Source organism: Myotis daubentonii, chromosome 7 (genome assembly GCF_963259705.1).
Source record: "Myotis daubentonii chromosome 7, mMyoDau2.1, whole genome shotgun sequence".
NCBI classification, from domain to species: Eukaryota; Metazoa; Chordata; class Mammalia; order Chiroptera; family Vespertilionidae; genus Myotis; species Myotis daubentonii.
In genome coordinates, this window is record NC_081846.1 from 21,634,861 (window position 1) to 21,651,403 (window position 16,543).

Here is a 16,543-nt window from a genome sequence, read left to right on the forward strand (position 1 = left end):
TGTCTACCTACCGCCAACTACCAAGTGCCACAGAGCTGCCCTCCTGTTGTCTACCTACCGCCAACCACCGTGTGCCACAGAGCTGCTCTCCTGTTGTCTACCTACCGCCAACCACCGTGTGCCACAGAGCTGCCCTCCTATTGTCTACCTACCGCCAGCCACCGTGTACCACAGAGCTGCTCTCCTGTTGTCTACCTACCGCCAACTACCAAGTGCCACAGAGCTGCCCTCCTGTTGTCTACCTACCGCCAACCACCGTGTGCCACAGAGCTGCCCTCCTGTTGTCTACCTATCGCCAACTACCACGTGCCACAGAGCTGCCCTCCTGCTGAAGGGCTGGCAAAGCATTCTCCCTGGGCCAGTGAAGCCCTACTCCACCCCATCTCCTTTCTCTAGAAGATTCAGACTAGCCCAGGGGTGGGCAAACTTTTTGACTCGAGGGCCACAATGGGTTCTTAAAACTGGACCGGAGGGCCGGAACAAAAGCATGGATGGAGTATTTGTGTGAACTAATATAAATTCAAAGTAAACATCATTACATAAAAGGGTACAGTCTTTTTCTTTTTTTAGTTTTATTCATTTCAAACGGGCCAGATCCGGCCCGCGGGCCGTAGTTTGCCCACGGCTGGACTAGACCCTTCTTGCAGCTTCTTCCCCACAGTCTAAGACACCCAGCTCTAGTCCCTTTCTCCACAGGCTCAACGTCCCAACTTTATCATAACAACCTTGAGAACTGGGCAGAAAGACCATTTCGTTCCACTTCTCCCCAACCCCCTCCTCATTCCCATGTGGAAAGCCTGAGTTCTGTATCATAGAGGGCAAAGGCGTCGCTCCTGCTCTAGAACAAACAGTTGGGACATTTCCTGTTTCCCACATTTCCTGGCCTAGAATTTGGAAGCCATCTCGTGTGTCACATACCCCACTTCTCTGGCAGATGCTCCCATCCCAGACCCTCTGCAGACCCGGGATGATTTCACAGAATAGGTTCTAGAAGGCCCTCTGAGAGCACCTAGTCCAACCTCCTAACTCTAAAATGAGGAGAGTTTCAGAGAAGGTGAGTGAGCTTCCCAAGCCCATATGTGAGCCTTTCCATGGGTAATAGACCTTCTCCTGTTAGGCCTTCCCGGGTGAGAAGACCCAGCAGCCAGTTCAGTTCAGTGCCGGCTACACCATAGCTTCCTGCTAGGTATTAGCATGTGTGCCCCGCGCTCCCCAACCTCTTCCTTTATCTTTGGGAACAAAAGGAAACCAAAAGGGGGATGGGTGAGGAGGGGAAAGGAATATTCCAATTGTACATCTTTCCTCTCCTTTCTTGAGAGAGAGGCAGAGCAGAGGGAGCCTGTGTTAGTGATGCGGTAAAGCTCAGAGCATCCAGACCAGGGACAGGGGTGGGTTATGTGTCCAGTGCTTAGTCAATTTCAACCTGTCACTTAAACTCTGGTAGGCTCCTGGGACCTGTCTCTGGAGGACAGTGAGGGGCTAGATCAGCTCCCTCTCCTGAGCTGTGCCCTGGGGGAGGCCTCTAGGCTAGCCAGCTGGGCCGTGCAACTGTTGCAAGCTGCCTTTCTCTGCTCTGAAGCCCCAGCCGCTGGTGCTGGGCCTGTCTAATGAGCTGTCAGAGGCGGCTGCAGCCCCATGTGCCTTCCTGTGTTGACTCCAATGGCTATTTTAAGCAGGGAAGATGGTGGGAAACAGGAAATGTCCCAACTACTAGAAGTTTTGCATCCTCCAAGGAGAGGAGCTGGGAACCAGATGTCTCTTGTGGGCAGCAGGAAGTAGGGGCGTGCAGGGTCGCTGTAGAGTCCTGGCTTGGCAGGCTCAGGGCAGGACCCAGTAGTGACACGTTGAGAATCCAGGCAGCTGGGACCCATTCCAGGCTCCCCAAAACATTCCCGATCTTCCTCGAATGCCTCAGGGCCCTGGGGTCCTCTGCATATAGGCATGTTCCGGGTCTGGATGAGAAGCTGCATATCAGCTGAGGCTTTGACCTCTGTATCTGGATAATGAGCCCTTTCAGCGGAAGCCAAGAGGCCGAGTTCTGGTGACGAGTGAAGAATTCAGTGTGCAAACCTGCACAGGCTTCAGTGAAGCTGGCAGGAACTAGACTCCAGTGAAATGCCCTGGCCTTGGCCCATATCACATCTGGCTGCCAGATCTATTATTAGTTATGTGTGCACAGTGGGGACCCAAAGATGGGAACAAAGGGCTGGCAAAAGGTTTGGGGTCCAGGTTTGGAAGGCAGAGTGTCAAGGTTATGCTAAATCACCATAACCCTCAAGATAGGGAAGCATGATCCAACAACTCCAATGTTTTAGAAGCACTAGTTTGGGTAGTATGGGACTGGATTGGCAGCCTGGCCCTGCCATTTCTTAACTGTCTGACTCAGGACAAATGACTGAGCTCTCCAAGCCCGTTTCCTCATGTGTGGCTGTGAGGATGAAAGAGACTGCTTAGCTCAGAGCCTGGCGCACAGCATGTGCTCAACAAGTGGGAGTGACTCTGGTAATCGTAACAATAACACTGTCATTATTATTATTTTCACCATCCTCATCATCATCGGCAGCTTCATCCCTGCCCCCACAGTCACCACAACCATAGCACAATTCCTTTGAGGACACCTCCAAATCCCATTAAACAGATAAGGCCCACGGCCAGTGATCCACCCACGGTTGTCTGCCAGGAGGATGCCAGAACAGAGAGCAGTTCAGATACCCCAACTGGTGGACTTAACCTGTCAGCAGGAGACGCAGAGGTGAAGGAGAGGCCCACCTGGCATGGAGTACTTGGAGAAGTCAGGCAGAGTGTGCGAAAAGGAGACGGTGCTGCCCCCACTGGGACTGGACATGCCACTGGCGACAGGCGAGGACGACACCTTCCCATTGATGGTGGCATAGTTGGGGAGGCTGCCCACTCGGTCTCCCATGGACATCCTCCACTTCTCTGGCAAGGCCGGTGTTGGACTCCCTTGCCGGAAGGCTGCCGAATCTGGCGAAGGAGAGGTGGCGGGGCTGCTCAGGCCCGGGTAGTAGGCAGGAGACACGGGGAAGGAGGGCGTGGAAGGAGCCTGGTAACCAGAGGCACTGCTCTGCCGGGACAGCGTGGGTCTCCGGTCCTCAGGGGTCGAGTAGCCGCCATAGGCCACGTGCCGATCTAGGCTGGGGCTGCCAGGAACCACGGATCCAGATGCTCCGAGATGACGGCCCAGGATGGGGCTTCCGGGGCTGGATATTGTGTTGCCATGGAGATTGGAGGCCAAGTTGCCCTGGTGGGCTCCAGGATGCCGGCCCAGGCTGGGGCTCCCTGGAGTGGTGGCCACATTACCAGGGAGGCCTGAGGCCTGGAGGGCCCCCGGCTGCTGGCCGCGGCTGGGGCTCCCTGGAGTGACAGCCACACTGCCATGGAGGCCTGAGGCCTGGTGGGCCCCAGGGTGCCGGCCCAGGCTGGGGCTTCCTGGAGTGGTCACTGCACTGCTCTGGGGGCTGGAAACCACATTGCCATGGAAACCAGTTGCTGGCGGGCCCATCACCTGGCGATGGCTCAAACTGGGGCTGCTGGGGGCAGCCATGCCAGGGTTGACAGCTCGGCGGCCAAAGCCGGGACTGGAGGGAGTGTTGGTGCCCACTGTCCTGTGGCGTGCTTGAGGGCTCCCAGGGACCGCGTGGACACCAGCCGCATTGAACTGAGGCCGGGCCTGGCTTTCTGGGGAGCTGAACTGCTGAAGTGAGTAGTCGGGGCTGCTGTAGCTGCTGCCCACGGTTGGAAGAGGAGAAGAACTCTGGTAGCTTCTCTGAGCCGAAGGGCTGGGCTGGCCCAGGCTGCCAGAGCGGAAGCCAGAATCCAGCAGAGGCTGGGTGGGTGTCCGGGGGCCCTGGTCACTGCTCTCCCCCGATGGGAAACTCCCCACCGAAGTGCTAGAGAGAGAAAGAGCGGATTGAGATGTCAGCAAATGTACTTAATGAAGAACAGGTTTCAGTGAGCACTCAGACTTCCCTCCCACCACTAGCAACAGCAGTGAGTTCCACTTGCACGCATGGGAATGTCAAGGCTTTTACATCACCCTATGGCACCATCAGAAGAAACTGAGGCTCAGATAGGTTAAGCAATTGGCTCATGATCACACGGCTCATAAAAGACCAGGGTTTCGAGTCAGCTGTGTCTGATTCCAAAGCACATGTTTTCCCCGCTGTACTACTCTGGCTCCTGAACCAAAGTCAAAGCGAGGAGCTCTCTTCCATCAAAACTGAAGGTGACTGGGTCTAATGAACAAAATAAACTAACAAAATAGAAACAGGCTTCTAGATAGAGAACAGACTGACAGCTGTCGGAGGTGGGGGGGGGGGGGGCTGGGTGAAAAAGGTGAAGGGATTAAACCAAGGAGGAAAAACTCATAGACACAGACTACAGTTTGGGGATTACCAGAGGGAAAGGGGGATGGGAGGAGGTAGAAGAGGGTAAAGGAATGCATGGTGAAGGAAGGACACAATACAACATACAGATGATGAATTATAGAATTGTACACCTGAAACCTATATAATTTTATTAACCAATGTCACACCAATAAATACAATGAAATTAAAATAAAAAAACTGTAAGTGACTCCTTGTCAACTCCATATCACAGAAACTGAACACTGGAGAGGAAGCCAAACCACCAGATCCCGTTCCCACTGGAAATGTCCCACCCTGATTCCGTCTCCCCAGGTGTGCCATCATTACCTGCAAATGTTGTGGGTGTCAGAATTGTGCTTTCATTCCTGGGTAGCTCCAAAAACCAAAAATAAGGAAGTCTCATTGAGGGAGATTTCAGCTCATTATAAGGTCTGCTCTCCAGCCATTGGATCTGGCCAGTAACAGAGCAAGCTGCCTTGCACAGTAATGAGACCCCCATCACTAGGAGCATTTAAGCAAAGGCTAACTAACCTCTTGACCTGACTGTTGTGAAGGGAATATCTTCCATTGGAAGGTTAGATTAGGAGAGCTCAGAGGTTGAACCCAATTCTAAGGCTGATAAAATTCCGTTCCGAGGAGAGTGTGCCTGGGGGAACGGCCACAATCAAAGGTTCTCCTCTGAAGTTAAGTACAAGACCAAAGGGAAATATAACGCAATGGCCTCTGAGTTGGGAAACTTGGATTCTGCTGTTCAAGTTTTCCCATATGAAAAAAATAAGGGGGTTGGGTGAGATGACCCTGATTCTTTCCAGATACAAACTTCCATCCCTCGATGACATGGCAGGAGAGACAAAGGTTGGCAGGGACTTCGCCTGAGCAGCAGCTGCAGGGTGGTGGCAGGCAGGCTCTGCACCAGGAGGCCCAGGGGGAGGAGGAACCCCTTAGGAAGACGATGGGCCAAAGCCTGGAGCTGGCGACTGGGAGGATTCTCCAGGCGGCCAGCCCACTGTGAACCAATCGGATAAGCTCAGGTCTCCTGGGTGATGTGAGGTGGGGGGCCAGGCAAGAGCCAAGGGCCAGGTGAAGTCAGGGGTTAGACCAGGACAAAGTCTACCTCCCATTGCAGAAGGGGCCAGATTGGAAGAAAGAAGCAGAGACCCAAGCTCTGCCTCCCGATGCGGCCACCTCAGGATCTTCCCTCCCAACTTCTGGAAGGAATAATCTGTATTCTGAGGCGGGGAGGATGTGTCAGGCTGAGTGGGACAGGAGTGTTGGAAGGTCAGTCCCGGAGGGAAAACGCTAGCTTCCTGAGCCCCGAAAAGAGCCAAGATCACAGCCGGAGGCATGTGAGTGGAAACTTCCTAATGGCAGGGCTTTCCGAACGCCAGCAACAGTGGCTGAGGTGAGGAAGACCCCCCCCCCCGCCCCCCGCCGCTTCCTTTCAAAGAAGACCATACCTCTGCCCAAGGCAGACCGCCTGAAATGGAGCCATCTGCCCCAGCAGGAGACAGGAGGGGCAAGGTGGACTGAGGGTGGGGCATGCTGGGCTCGAGGGTTTAGAATTCTTAGAATTCTAAGAATTCTGGCTGTGCCGTCCTTCTAGAAAAGCCCTCTCCCTCCCGCCTCACCTGTTAACACCATGCTCACCCAGCCCCAGAAATCCTCCCTGCACCCCTAGTCAGAAGTCACGGCCCCCTGCTCTGGGCTCTGAGAACTTTACTTATGCGCCTGCTTTGGGCACCTCTGACTGATGGGCACCGTACCCAGGTCTGGTCAGGAGGCAGGGATGTGGGCTCCCAACCAGAGGCCTTGGGTCTGAATCCTATTTCTGCTACTGCTGAGCTGCAGGACTGTGAGCAAGCTACTCCACCGCTCTGGGCCTCAGTTTCCTCTTCTGGAAAGTGGGAGTGATAATAGTACTTACCTCATAGGATTGCTGTGAAGATTAAATAAAATAGCCACAGGACACATTTAGCCAAGTGCCTGGCCATAGGAAGCATGCTCTACCTAGCGATTGCTGCTGCTGGGTTTTAACCTTGGGGGAGCGACCCCACCTGGTTCACCTCCATACCCCCATCCCTTTGAGCTCAGCCTGGGGATTAGAGCTGCCCACGGATGTGGCACTCGGGGGATGCTCTCTCAAGGTGCCCTGAGGAGCTGGTTTCCCAGGGACAGCATCTGGATGTTATTTCTGCCTGTCCACACCCTGAGCAGATCCGAGAGGCCTCACCCATGCTGGCCCAGGCCTGGATTCTCACCCCCCCCCCACATGCTCCTCCTCCCCACTTACCTGTCAGCGCTGAGGATGGGGCTGCTGGTGGAGAGGGGGCTAGGGGAGACAAAGGAGCCGCCCAGGGTCCCGTTCCTCAGGGGTGTGTCGTGGCCATAGGCCTGGGCAGCTGGGGCGCTAAAGCTCTTGGGCTCAGGGTCCTGGGATCGGGGCCCAGCCACTGCCGTCCGCACCACCGACTCGACGTAGCTCCGGGGCTCTGGAAGCAGCAAGGAGACACAGACTGAGCACAGATCCATAGGGTGCCATGTGGACCCCATCCAAACTGCCAGGGCGCCCACCTCTCCAGAGTCCAGCCTTGGGGACAGCCAAGCACACAAGGGGCACTTCTGGGGCTCCTGCCAGCCCATGCCCAGCCCTCTTCCGCATCCTGGAGAAGCTGTGGGAGCCCCACAGAAGCTTTCCATGGCCTCGCTCAGACCTCCCAGGAAAGGGACCCCAGCTCTGCCTCCCAATGCGGCCACCTCAGATCTTCCCTCCCAGAGCCAGGATGCCCATCCACAGCTGGCATCCCTCTCAGCTGCTTCTTTTTTTTTTTTTCATGACTCAGCCTCCAGCCCCCAGGCCCTTCTAAGTACTGCAGGCACCATTGGAGTCTGGGCTCTCTGTGGACCTATAGCTCCAGCCGGCCTTGCCCCTATCGGACAGCACCAGGGCTTACACAGGCTTCACCCCACACCCAGGATCCCGAGACGGGCTTGCTGTCCTAGCAGCAGGCCTGCGCCGGTGAGTCACGCCCAGCCCCTTCATGCCAAGCACACCCAGCCTCCTGCCTGACACACTTCGCATTCCTCCCGAGGCTGACACCATCATCCCCGCGTGGTGTTCAGAATATCCTAAGAGGAAGGAGGTGGAGGGACAAGGCCCAGAAAGGCCATCTCACAGATGAGGACCCTGAGGCCTGGAGAGTGAAATGTCGGGAGGCCTGGCCAGGGCTTGTCCAACTCCTCCCTCTGAGGCCAGCCCCAAACTAACTCGATATTAAGCAGGGAGAAGCAGCAGGACGCCCTGGGCTTCTCCAGGGACCTGATGAAGGATGGATGACATCCTCCACCTCCAAACCTGGCACGGGGTCCCATCTCCCTCAGGAGGGACGTGACTGAGCACAGACCCACCCTCTGCCCACAGTGCTGGCATCTGCTGAAACTAGCCCGAGGAACCGAAGAACCTGTGCATGCCGGCCAGCCAGGCCCCGGTGCCTTTGTGGCCAGGACTGTGCTGATCACTGAGTCAGAACAGCCCTTCCCTTGGCCCAAAGAAAACACTGCTTTAGAAGGAGCCTAATCACCACGGCGTTAGGGGCTCCTGGGCGTGGCTTCTGAAGTGACCTCAAGATCTGACATTGCATCCAGGCCCAGGGTCTGGGAGCTCTGTGGGCAACTCCAGCCAGAGGCTGCCAGCGGGTCCTAGTTTTCACAGAGCTCCCTCCAACCAACAGCAGGGGCAGTGGATGGGGGTGGGGCAGGATGTCTGCAAAGGGACAGCTCGGAGCAATCTATTCCAGGTACGGGGTGCAGGGTGGTGTAGCCCCAGCCACCTCGGCACTCACAGCTAGAGTCCATCTGGGCAGAGGTCAGCAAGGCATCCTCAAGACCCCGCTCAACCAGCCCAGGCCACCCGCCCACTTCACAGAAGCCCCAGGCCACATCCATTCCCAAGGCATTGGTGCTGTGCCATCTGTGCCCAAGGCCCTACTGGAACCAGGAGATGCCACAGAGATCTTCTGACCCGGGGCAGGCGCACTTTCTTATAAAGGACCTGGTAGTAAATATGTTAGGCTTGGTGGTCGGACAGCCTCTGACACAACTACTCAATTCACTATTGCAGAGTGAGAGCAGCTGTGGCAACAGCACATAAACCAATGAGCATGTCTGAGTTGCAATAAAACTGTCTTACAAAAATAGATGGTGGACCAGAGTTGACCAAGTTTGCTTACCTCTGGTCTAACCCATCTCCTCAGCCCAGAGAGGTGTAGCGATTTGTCCCAGAACACAGCCAATTAGTGGTTGTGGATACTAGCACCACGGCCTCCTGATCTCATTGGTGGCTCGGGGTGGCCTAGAGAGGGGCCACAGTCTCATGGGGGCACCCAGAACTGGCTGCTACCCAGAACTCCAACCCATCACCCAGAGAAGAGTCAACTCCACAGGGCTATTAATAATGATAAAAATAGCCCTGGATGGTGTTTCTCAGTGGTTAGAGCACTGGCCCACACACTGAAGGGTCACGGGTTCGATTTCGGGTCAACAGCATGTACCTGGGTTGCATGTTCAATCCCCACTGGGGCACATGCATTAGGCAACCAATCAATGTGTCTCTCTTACATTGATGTCTCTCTCTCTCTCTCTCTCTCTCTCTCTTTCTCTCTTCCCCCTCCTCCCTTCGTCCCTTCCACTCTGTCTAAAAATTACTGAAGAAATATCCTCCAGAAAGGATTAACAAAATAATAATAATAATAATAATAATAATAGCAAACAATATATGAAGAAAGTAGGATTTGGGGAATGTAAGTATCTTGCCCAAGTCATACAGAGGCAAGTGGGAACCAGGTGGTCTGGGGAACCAGGTGGTCTGGCCCAGAGCCTGCTCTCTGGCCCACTGCACATATGGCCAGCTGAAAATTGGGGAGCTGATAATTTCAGTATATCTTTAGCCTTGAGGCTGGCTCTATGTCCTGGGGTAACCCAGCTTGGCAGAAGAGGGCCTCACACCCTCCCCACCATTCCTCACTGCCTGAGGTCACTCTTTCTGAAAATTCCTCCTGAACCCTTCCAGGATCCCAGCCTCACCAGGGTCCCCACAGCACTCGGCACACTTCTCTCCCACCCAGAGACGGCCGGAGGATCCATCCGCCCCCTTGTGCAGTGCCTGACACTTAGTAGGCCCTAGATACGTCTCTGTCCCACAAACTAGCAGATGCATGATCTCTACCCTCCAGCCCTACCCAGATGAAGGTGCGTCATAACTAAGATCTAAGAGGCACACATTCATTTTTCTCATTCCCTGGAAGTCTTGTTGACCGCAAAGCTCAAGCTAAAACCCACATGACCTCTGAAGCGTGTGCTCTTCTCCCACCAGCAATGCCCCCCGGGTCCATGTAGACCTGGGTGAAGTCCCTTTGCTCAATCTCCGCCCCTCGGGAACCCAGAGCAAGAAGGACTTGAGGAAGTTATTTGATTTTCTGAGTCCATCTCAAGAACTATTCAAAACCAACCTTATAGGCCAAAAACTCAGTTTTTCCAAGTTTTCAGACGCAGATTTCTATACTGAAAATTCCTCCTTTTCCTGTCTATTCCTGCCCCACCCCACCTCAGTACCATGTACAACTTGTGGGCTCCCATTTTTTCTAGTCCATTGCCTTAACCACTCAGCCACGACTACTGCATGGGCTCACTTGTTGTATGGGTGACCTGGGAGAGGCTGCTGAACCTTTCTGGGTCTCCGTTTCCTCATCTGTAAAATGGGAATGAGAATACGCACCTGCCCAGCCAGGATCAAGTGATAGGAGTTCCTTCTAATTCTTTCTTGGTGACTCCAATTAGCTGTTTACACTCTGAACCACCATTGCTAGCCTGTGCCCCTGCCGGGCCTGAAGCCCCAACTGGGCCTGCGCCTGCATCCCTCCACCCTCTCTCCTGCTGCCTCCCTTCTCTCCTCCAATCCTGGGGCAGCTGCACCCAGAGGCAACAGGGTTGGGCAGCGGGGGGGAGAGGTGGGGCCAGGGAGGGTGCTTCATGTAGAACATTCCAGGAGACCAAACCCATTCCAAGTGGCTGTTGGCGGCTGAGAGCAGCTGGAGACCCAAGAGAGACTTGGCCCTACCAGGCTGGGGGACTGTCGCCTCTTTACCCACACCCTAAAGTGCATTCTATGCCTCCCAGGAGAGGCTCTTTGCCTGGACAGGAGGGCGCCTGTCCACTCCATGTAAATGAAGACTTGTGGGTGGGGGAGAGGGAGGAAGTAAAGAGACCCCCAAGTCCCAATCCAGAAGCTCAAAAGTCAGAATTTCAGACCTTTTCGATTGGGCCACATGCTACTCCTCTGAGCTCCCATTACACCCCAGCCCTACCCCACTCAGCATCCCACCTGATGCTGAAATCTCACTTGTCTTTATACCCTCAGTGCCTCGGACAGGACCTGGCACATAGTAGGTGCTCAATAAGTCTGCATCCCACAGCCCTGCCCTAAAATCCCAGGTGCCACAGAACACCCAGCACCAAGGATCTCAGAGCAGGAAGAATCCCAGGAGGAGACATTTCTAGACCCATGTGTCTTCCTTTATGCAAAACCGGTGCCCTCTAATCCTCTGGAGGAGCCGAACCTAACCTGAACGCCCCCTTTCCCTTTCCTCCCTGTGTCACTGAGAATATATTTCCTCCCTGTGTCACTGAGTATATACTCTGGATGTTGGCCTCATGTCTTCATTGCTAAAGGCTTTCTTCCTCTCCTTTCTTCATGAAAGAGTACCCAGTCCCCATGCCCAGTAAAGTCACTGTTGATGTTCAGAGGTTGTGCCCATGGCAACCACATGGAAAGGGACATCATCCACATGCTGATCCAATGTAGGATCCCAGCTGTGCCTGACTGATGTGTGGGCCTAGACAAGTCATCTAACATCCCCAAATGTCATCTCCTCACCTGTAAAATGGGGTTCCTAGCACCTTCTCCTCAGTGTTTCTGTGATTATCAAACAAGATGTGAAGTGACCCTACATAGTCTTGTCCCTGCCCGTTGAACCCCACTCTATACCACAGTCCCCCTGGTATCCCCTAATTCCAGCCTGCAGCTCCCCCTTGCTCTCAGCCTCACTGACTTTGTAGTTCCTACAAAAAACATGCTGTTGACTCCCACCCCAGGGCCTTTGCACATGCCCTTTGCCTCTACGTGGAATGCTCTCCTCCCAGCCCAGTTCCACCAAGTTAATGTCACTCACTCTCACATCTCACTTCTTCAGCCAAGATCAGGGTCTTTGCCGTAAGGTCACATAAAACTTCATCCCTTCCCTTCAGAGCACTGACCTCGATATGTAATTCTGAGTGATCATTTCATTCTGGCTCCTGTTCATGCATATGCTCCATGAGGATTAGGAACCACTATATCCCCGAAGCCTGGCACAGGGCCTGTCCCATAGTAAGCACACAAAATATGTATTGACTAACTGAATCAATGAATGGCAGGATAAATTAATAGGAGCATTTAGCATGGTGCCTTGAACGGAGCAGAGTCCCCTGAAGTCTTTCTTTCCCCTGGCTGAGTAATTCTGCCTCTGACCACTTTTCTCACAGGCATTTTTTTTTCCCCCATCAAAGTGTCAACAGGGAAAGCAGAGTTTCAGAGGGTCAGCAAGGAATGTGCTTTCTTCTGACCGGGAGGCAATACATGAGTCAGGAAAAATGAAACTGGCTGCCCACAGCCTAGCTCCCTGCCCGACCCACCCCACTCCTCAGGCCATGGCAGCAATTCCAACCCCCACGCTGCACTCCCAGGGCGCCGTGCCTGGATGCAGGAGGAGGGCTTTGAAATGGCCACTTGACTAGGAGACAGGAGATATTTCCACTCTCGGCCCCACTGCCTCCTAACTGTGGCCTGGGGCAAATGCCCCCACCGTCCCCACAAGCAAGACCTCAGCTCCACAGCTGTGAAATGATGGGTGTGGCAGAGCTGATCCCTAAGAACCTTCCCCTCCTAACTCTGTGGCTTAAGGACAGACGGAAGCAGGGGAGGGGGGAGTGTAGGCCTTGTAGGTGAGAGTCATGCATGTAGACAATGGGCAGGTCTCAGCTCGGTATTTTAGATACTCCTCTGAAATGTCATCCCAAAGTGGAAAAGAGCCAGGGCCCGTCAGCCTGCGGGATAGTCCCCCTCAAACCTTCCCACGGGAGAGGGCTTGAGGGCCCACCAGTCTGTTGGAGTCAGCAACCACGAGGAGAGCGTGGGTGGGCATCTGAAAGACACGGCCGCTGGCTCCGGGGCCAAGCTTACTCTACCCTCCTGTGCCGGCTTCCCTGACTGTTGGGAACCAGCAGCCAGGAGCAAGCTGCAGCTCACCCCGCTCTGGGAGCGGTTGCTGGGGTGCCTTGTTCTGAAACCTCCAGGCAGCCTGGCGTGGCTGCCCAAACTCCGGCTGAAAGTGGGCAAAACTTTATGGAATCTCCAGCCATCTTGCCTGGGGGATGGCAGATTCAGAGCAGCACAGCGCATGCCCGCTTTGGGGGTAGAGTATCAAGGCGGTAAGTGCAAAGGAAAGCAGAAGTGGGTTTAAGAAAACTAGGCCACAGGGACCTAGGGTCCCAGTGGTAAGTCAGAACATCTAACATGTCAACCTGGAAGGTGCTTCTACACTCATCTAAGCCCCCCTGGTGGAGATGGCCAAACCATACCAGGTGCCACCAAACCATAGCCAGGCCACCCAGGCTAGCACCCCCCTGTGTTTCACCTGCTGCTGAGTCATCATTTGAACTCTGTTCCTAATAACGTAAAGGCTTTCAACCAGACTGCATCCCCTTTCTGCTTCCCCATGTACAATGTGGAGTTCATCTAAATTAGGGTTAGGTGGAGACACAGACACGCTAACGCCTTGAAACCGCCAACATTATGCATATGGTATCCAGATGCACAAGGGTGGGTCCATAGCTTTTCTGAAATCCCCAAAGGCATCAAAATCCCAGAGAAATAGACCTCCTACCATTTGTATAGATAAGAAACCAGGCAAGAGCTTCAAGAGGTCAACTCATGGCTCTAAGACAGTGGTTCCAAGGGGTGACTGTCCCCTTAGGGGACACTTGCAATGTTGGAGACATTTTAATTATCATGAGTAGGTGGGTGCTACTGGCACCAGGCAGAGGCAGGGATGATTCTAAACATCCCACAATGCACAGGGCAGCCCCACAACTAAGAATCATCCGGCCCCCAATGTCAGTAGTGCGAAGGTTGAAACCCCTGTTCCGAGCTCTGCATGCGGAGTACACCCAGGAAATGGAATAATGAGCCCCTGCCCTGTGTGAGTCTCCTCGCCCTCCAAAGGGGCTTGCTGTACCCCAGGAGGCTGGCAGAAATGCCACTGGGGTGGCAGTGACAGGGAGTGTTTTGTCAGCAAGGCACCTGGGCACTGGTCACGCCTGAACCTGAGCCACGAGCTCCTCAGTCAGGGCTCAGGCAGTTTCTGGGGGACAGCTCATCACCAGGGGGTAGGGACCAGGAGGCTATGTGCCTGGTCCCTTGAGACGTGGTCAGCAAAGGGCTGCCCCCAACCAGCCAGCCAGCTCTGTGTGAAAAGCCATTCCCAGACCCGGACAGCGGGAAGCAGCACACAGCAAGCCAGCACTTACCTCCCGATGGCTCCATCACCTCCTGCCCCCCATCCTCCTCTGGGGAAGATGAGAAGAGAGGTGGGAGGAAAGAGAGGCAGGCGATGAAGAGGAGAGGGAGAGCAAAAGGGAGAGAAAGATCAATTAACAGAGCTTACTTCTTAAGAGAGAATTAGCTGAGAAAAGGGAGGTGGGAAAGCAGGGGTGAGGCTAGGGCAGCGGTGGCTCTCCACAGAAGTGCCCCAAGGGGAGGGGTGAGGTTCACCCTGACAGGACCCCAGGTTCCAGGGCACCTGGGCACGGTGGCAAGGTGCTTGGGGCACACAGTATAAAGAGGGCCTGGCTCCCAGGAGCTGCAAGCCCGGCCCCCATGGCTCTAAGTCCAAGCCATCCCTGTCACAGCCGCTGCCCAGGGCTCTCTCAGGCTGGGTCTCAAGCAGGAGTGTCCTGGCCTGGTGAGAGGCCGCCCCACCCCATCTTCTCCTGTGACTGTGTCCCTGGCCATGCAGAACCTCCTGAGTGGGAGGCTGTGCCCGGCTGTGTCTGTGGGTCACACACACATGCCATTGCGCTCCTACCTGGCAGGATCAGTCTTCTGGTAACTAAAGAAAAGAAGCCACGTTGGCCCCAGAGTCCCAGCCCAGCCCTCACACCCGAGTCTAGAGAGCAAGTTCTGGACTCAGCGTGCTGGAAATGGCCATTGAGGGCCCAGGGCCCCCACTTTCTCCTTCCCCCACAGGAAGGAGAGGAGCGGGGAGATGTGACGAGGAAGTGGTAGGTGTGAGCCTGGTTTGAGTGTGTGTGGGCATGCCTGCACGTATGTGCACATGTATATGCGTACACGAGTGTCTGAACACCGGGGCACGGGGCAGCCTGGCTTCTGGCAGAGAGCTGACCAACTCCAAGGAAACCGAGGCCAGGCCTCAAATCCCCCAGTCAGAGGGCATTGGGAGTGGTGCTGACCCCACAAGTCAATGGGCAGGAAGGCTGCAAAGGGATCTCCCCCCCTCAATCCGGGCCTCAGCATGGGCACAACCCAAGCTGCCAACTTGTTTCCAGGAAGGTCTGGATAACCCACCACCTCTGGGCCCCACCCAGGACCACAGGGGTCCTCCGAGTCCCCACTCCTCCCTCTGGCCTCCCCACCATCTCCCTTCCAGCCACAGCCACTCACCGCCTTTGGGATGCAACAGGATATCTGCTGGGTTGTGGGGTTTCAGGCCCAGAGCAGACAGGGGTGTCTTGGCCAGACCTGGAGGGGAGCGCACTGTGCGGGGAAAGAAGAGGGGAGGCATGGGGAGTGAGTCGGGAGGTGTAGGGGAAGGGGGCAGGAGGGAGGGTACCCATTGGTGAGGGCTTATTGGGGAGGAATGGGCCACAGGAGCGGGAACAGAGGAACCAGTCCCAGCCCAGGAGCGCACTGCTGCGGCTCCACTGCCCTTCCCTGTCTGGGTGTTTCTCTGCAGTTTGAAGGTAAACTGAGTCGGGATATGGTGTCCTTGTCCTGGCCTTGCCTCTCCACCTTGAGAAAATCCTTCCTTTCCCTAGGCCCTTAGTTTCTTCACTACAGTCCCTTTACATGCCATGGTTTAACATACATGCAGGTTTCTTTGGCTATCTCTGATTTTTCCCATATGTTATTCCCTCTTCCTCCTCCTCTCCCCCCACATATAGTCTTTCTAAGCCAGGCACTTAGATGGACTTAGAGAACAAAAGGAAATGGAGCATCCAGAGGGCACATCCTGTCATGGACAGATGGAGGAGAAGGGGTCAGTGGAACCATGCCAACCCTGAGAGCCCAGGCCAGTGGCAGCCAAAGGTCTTTGACTCGCAACCAAGTGTGTCCCTTGCACACTCCAGGCAGAATTTCTCAGCATGGGGCCCTCTATCCCCCCAAACCTCAGTGTTCTAGAAGAGGGAGAAGCCCAGTCTCCACAATCCTCGGGCCAGAGCACCAACTCCCTGCACTAACTCAGGTCCCTCCCAAGCCACATGTCCAGGTCAGAAGTGTCACATAACACACAAGGTCAGAAAGGGCTGCCAGGCTTTGTCCCACCAGCCAAGGAAGAGGCCAGACTCTAAGCTGATCTACAGAGAGATTGTTACACCCAGTCACGAGATTTTTCAATGGTGGCTGCCATGTATCCTAACACATCTCCAAAGAGAAGCAAAAAAAAAAAAAAAAAGAGCTCTGTTTCTGCTATCCCGGTCATCAGGAGCCTGCAGAAAACATGAGCTCTGAGGACACGCAGCCACACAGATCCGCCAGCCGAGGCGGCCTGCCCCGCACCCACAGCCTCAGCAGACTAGCTGTGGCCCTCAGCTGTCCCCCAAAGCAGTTCTGGGACTCTCTCTGGCCCCATCTACCTTCCCCAAAAGACAGTGAGACCTACAGAAAATCAACAAAAAATACAATCTCTCAAGGCAAGTAACCTACATAACTTCTGTGTGTTTGCAGGTGTGTAGGTACGTGTCTGTGAGAATAGCGAGACAGGGCTCCAGCGGGCAGCCCACTCCTGCCCTCCACCTCACTGTGTCCTCAGATGCCAAAAAGATAA

The 16,543-nt window shown here is 54.8% G+C and overlaps 1 protein-coding gene across 16 annotated transcripts in view; it reads right to left on the minus strand.

Moving 5' to 3' along the window:
• Positions 1–16,543, minus strand: part of TNS1 (tensin 1) — a 231,643-nt gene that overhangs the window by 21,384 nt on the left and 193,716 nt on the right. For 10 of the 16 annotated variants that reach the window (XM_059703093.1, XM_059703094.1, XM_059703098.1 and 7 more), the window contains 5 exons: positions 15,160–15,252; positions 14,564–14,587; positions 14,007–14,045; positions 6,679–6,877; positions 2,770–3,911 (listed from right to left, as the gene is read on the minus strand). In XM_059703093.1, coding sequence (XP_059559076.1) covers positions 2,770–3,911; positions 6,679–6,877; positions 14,007–14,045; positions 14,564–14,587; positions 15,160–15,252 — 1,497 coding nt within the window. The remainder of the gene's footprint in view (positions 1–2,769; positions 3,912–6,678; positions 6,878–14,006; positions 14,046–14,563; positions 14,588–15,159; positions 15,253–16,543) is intronic. The other 6 variants (XM_059703090.1, XM_059703088.1, XM_059703097.1 and 3 more) reach the window with 4 other exon arrangements.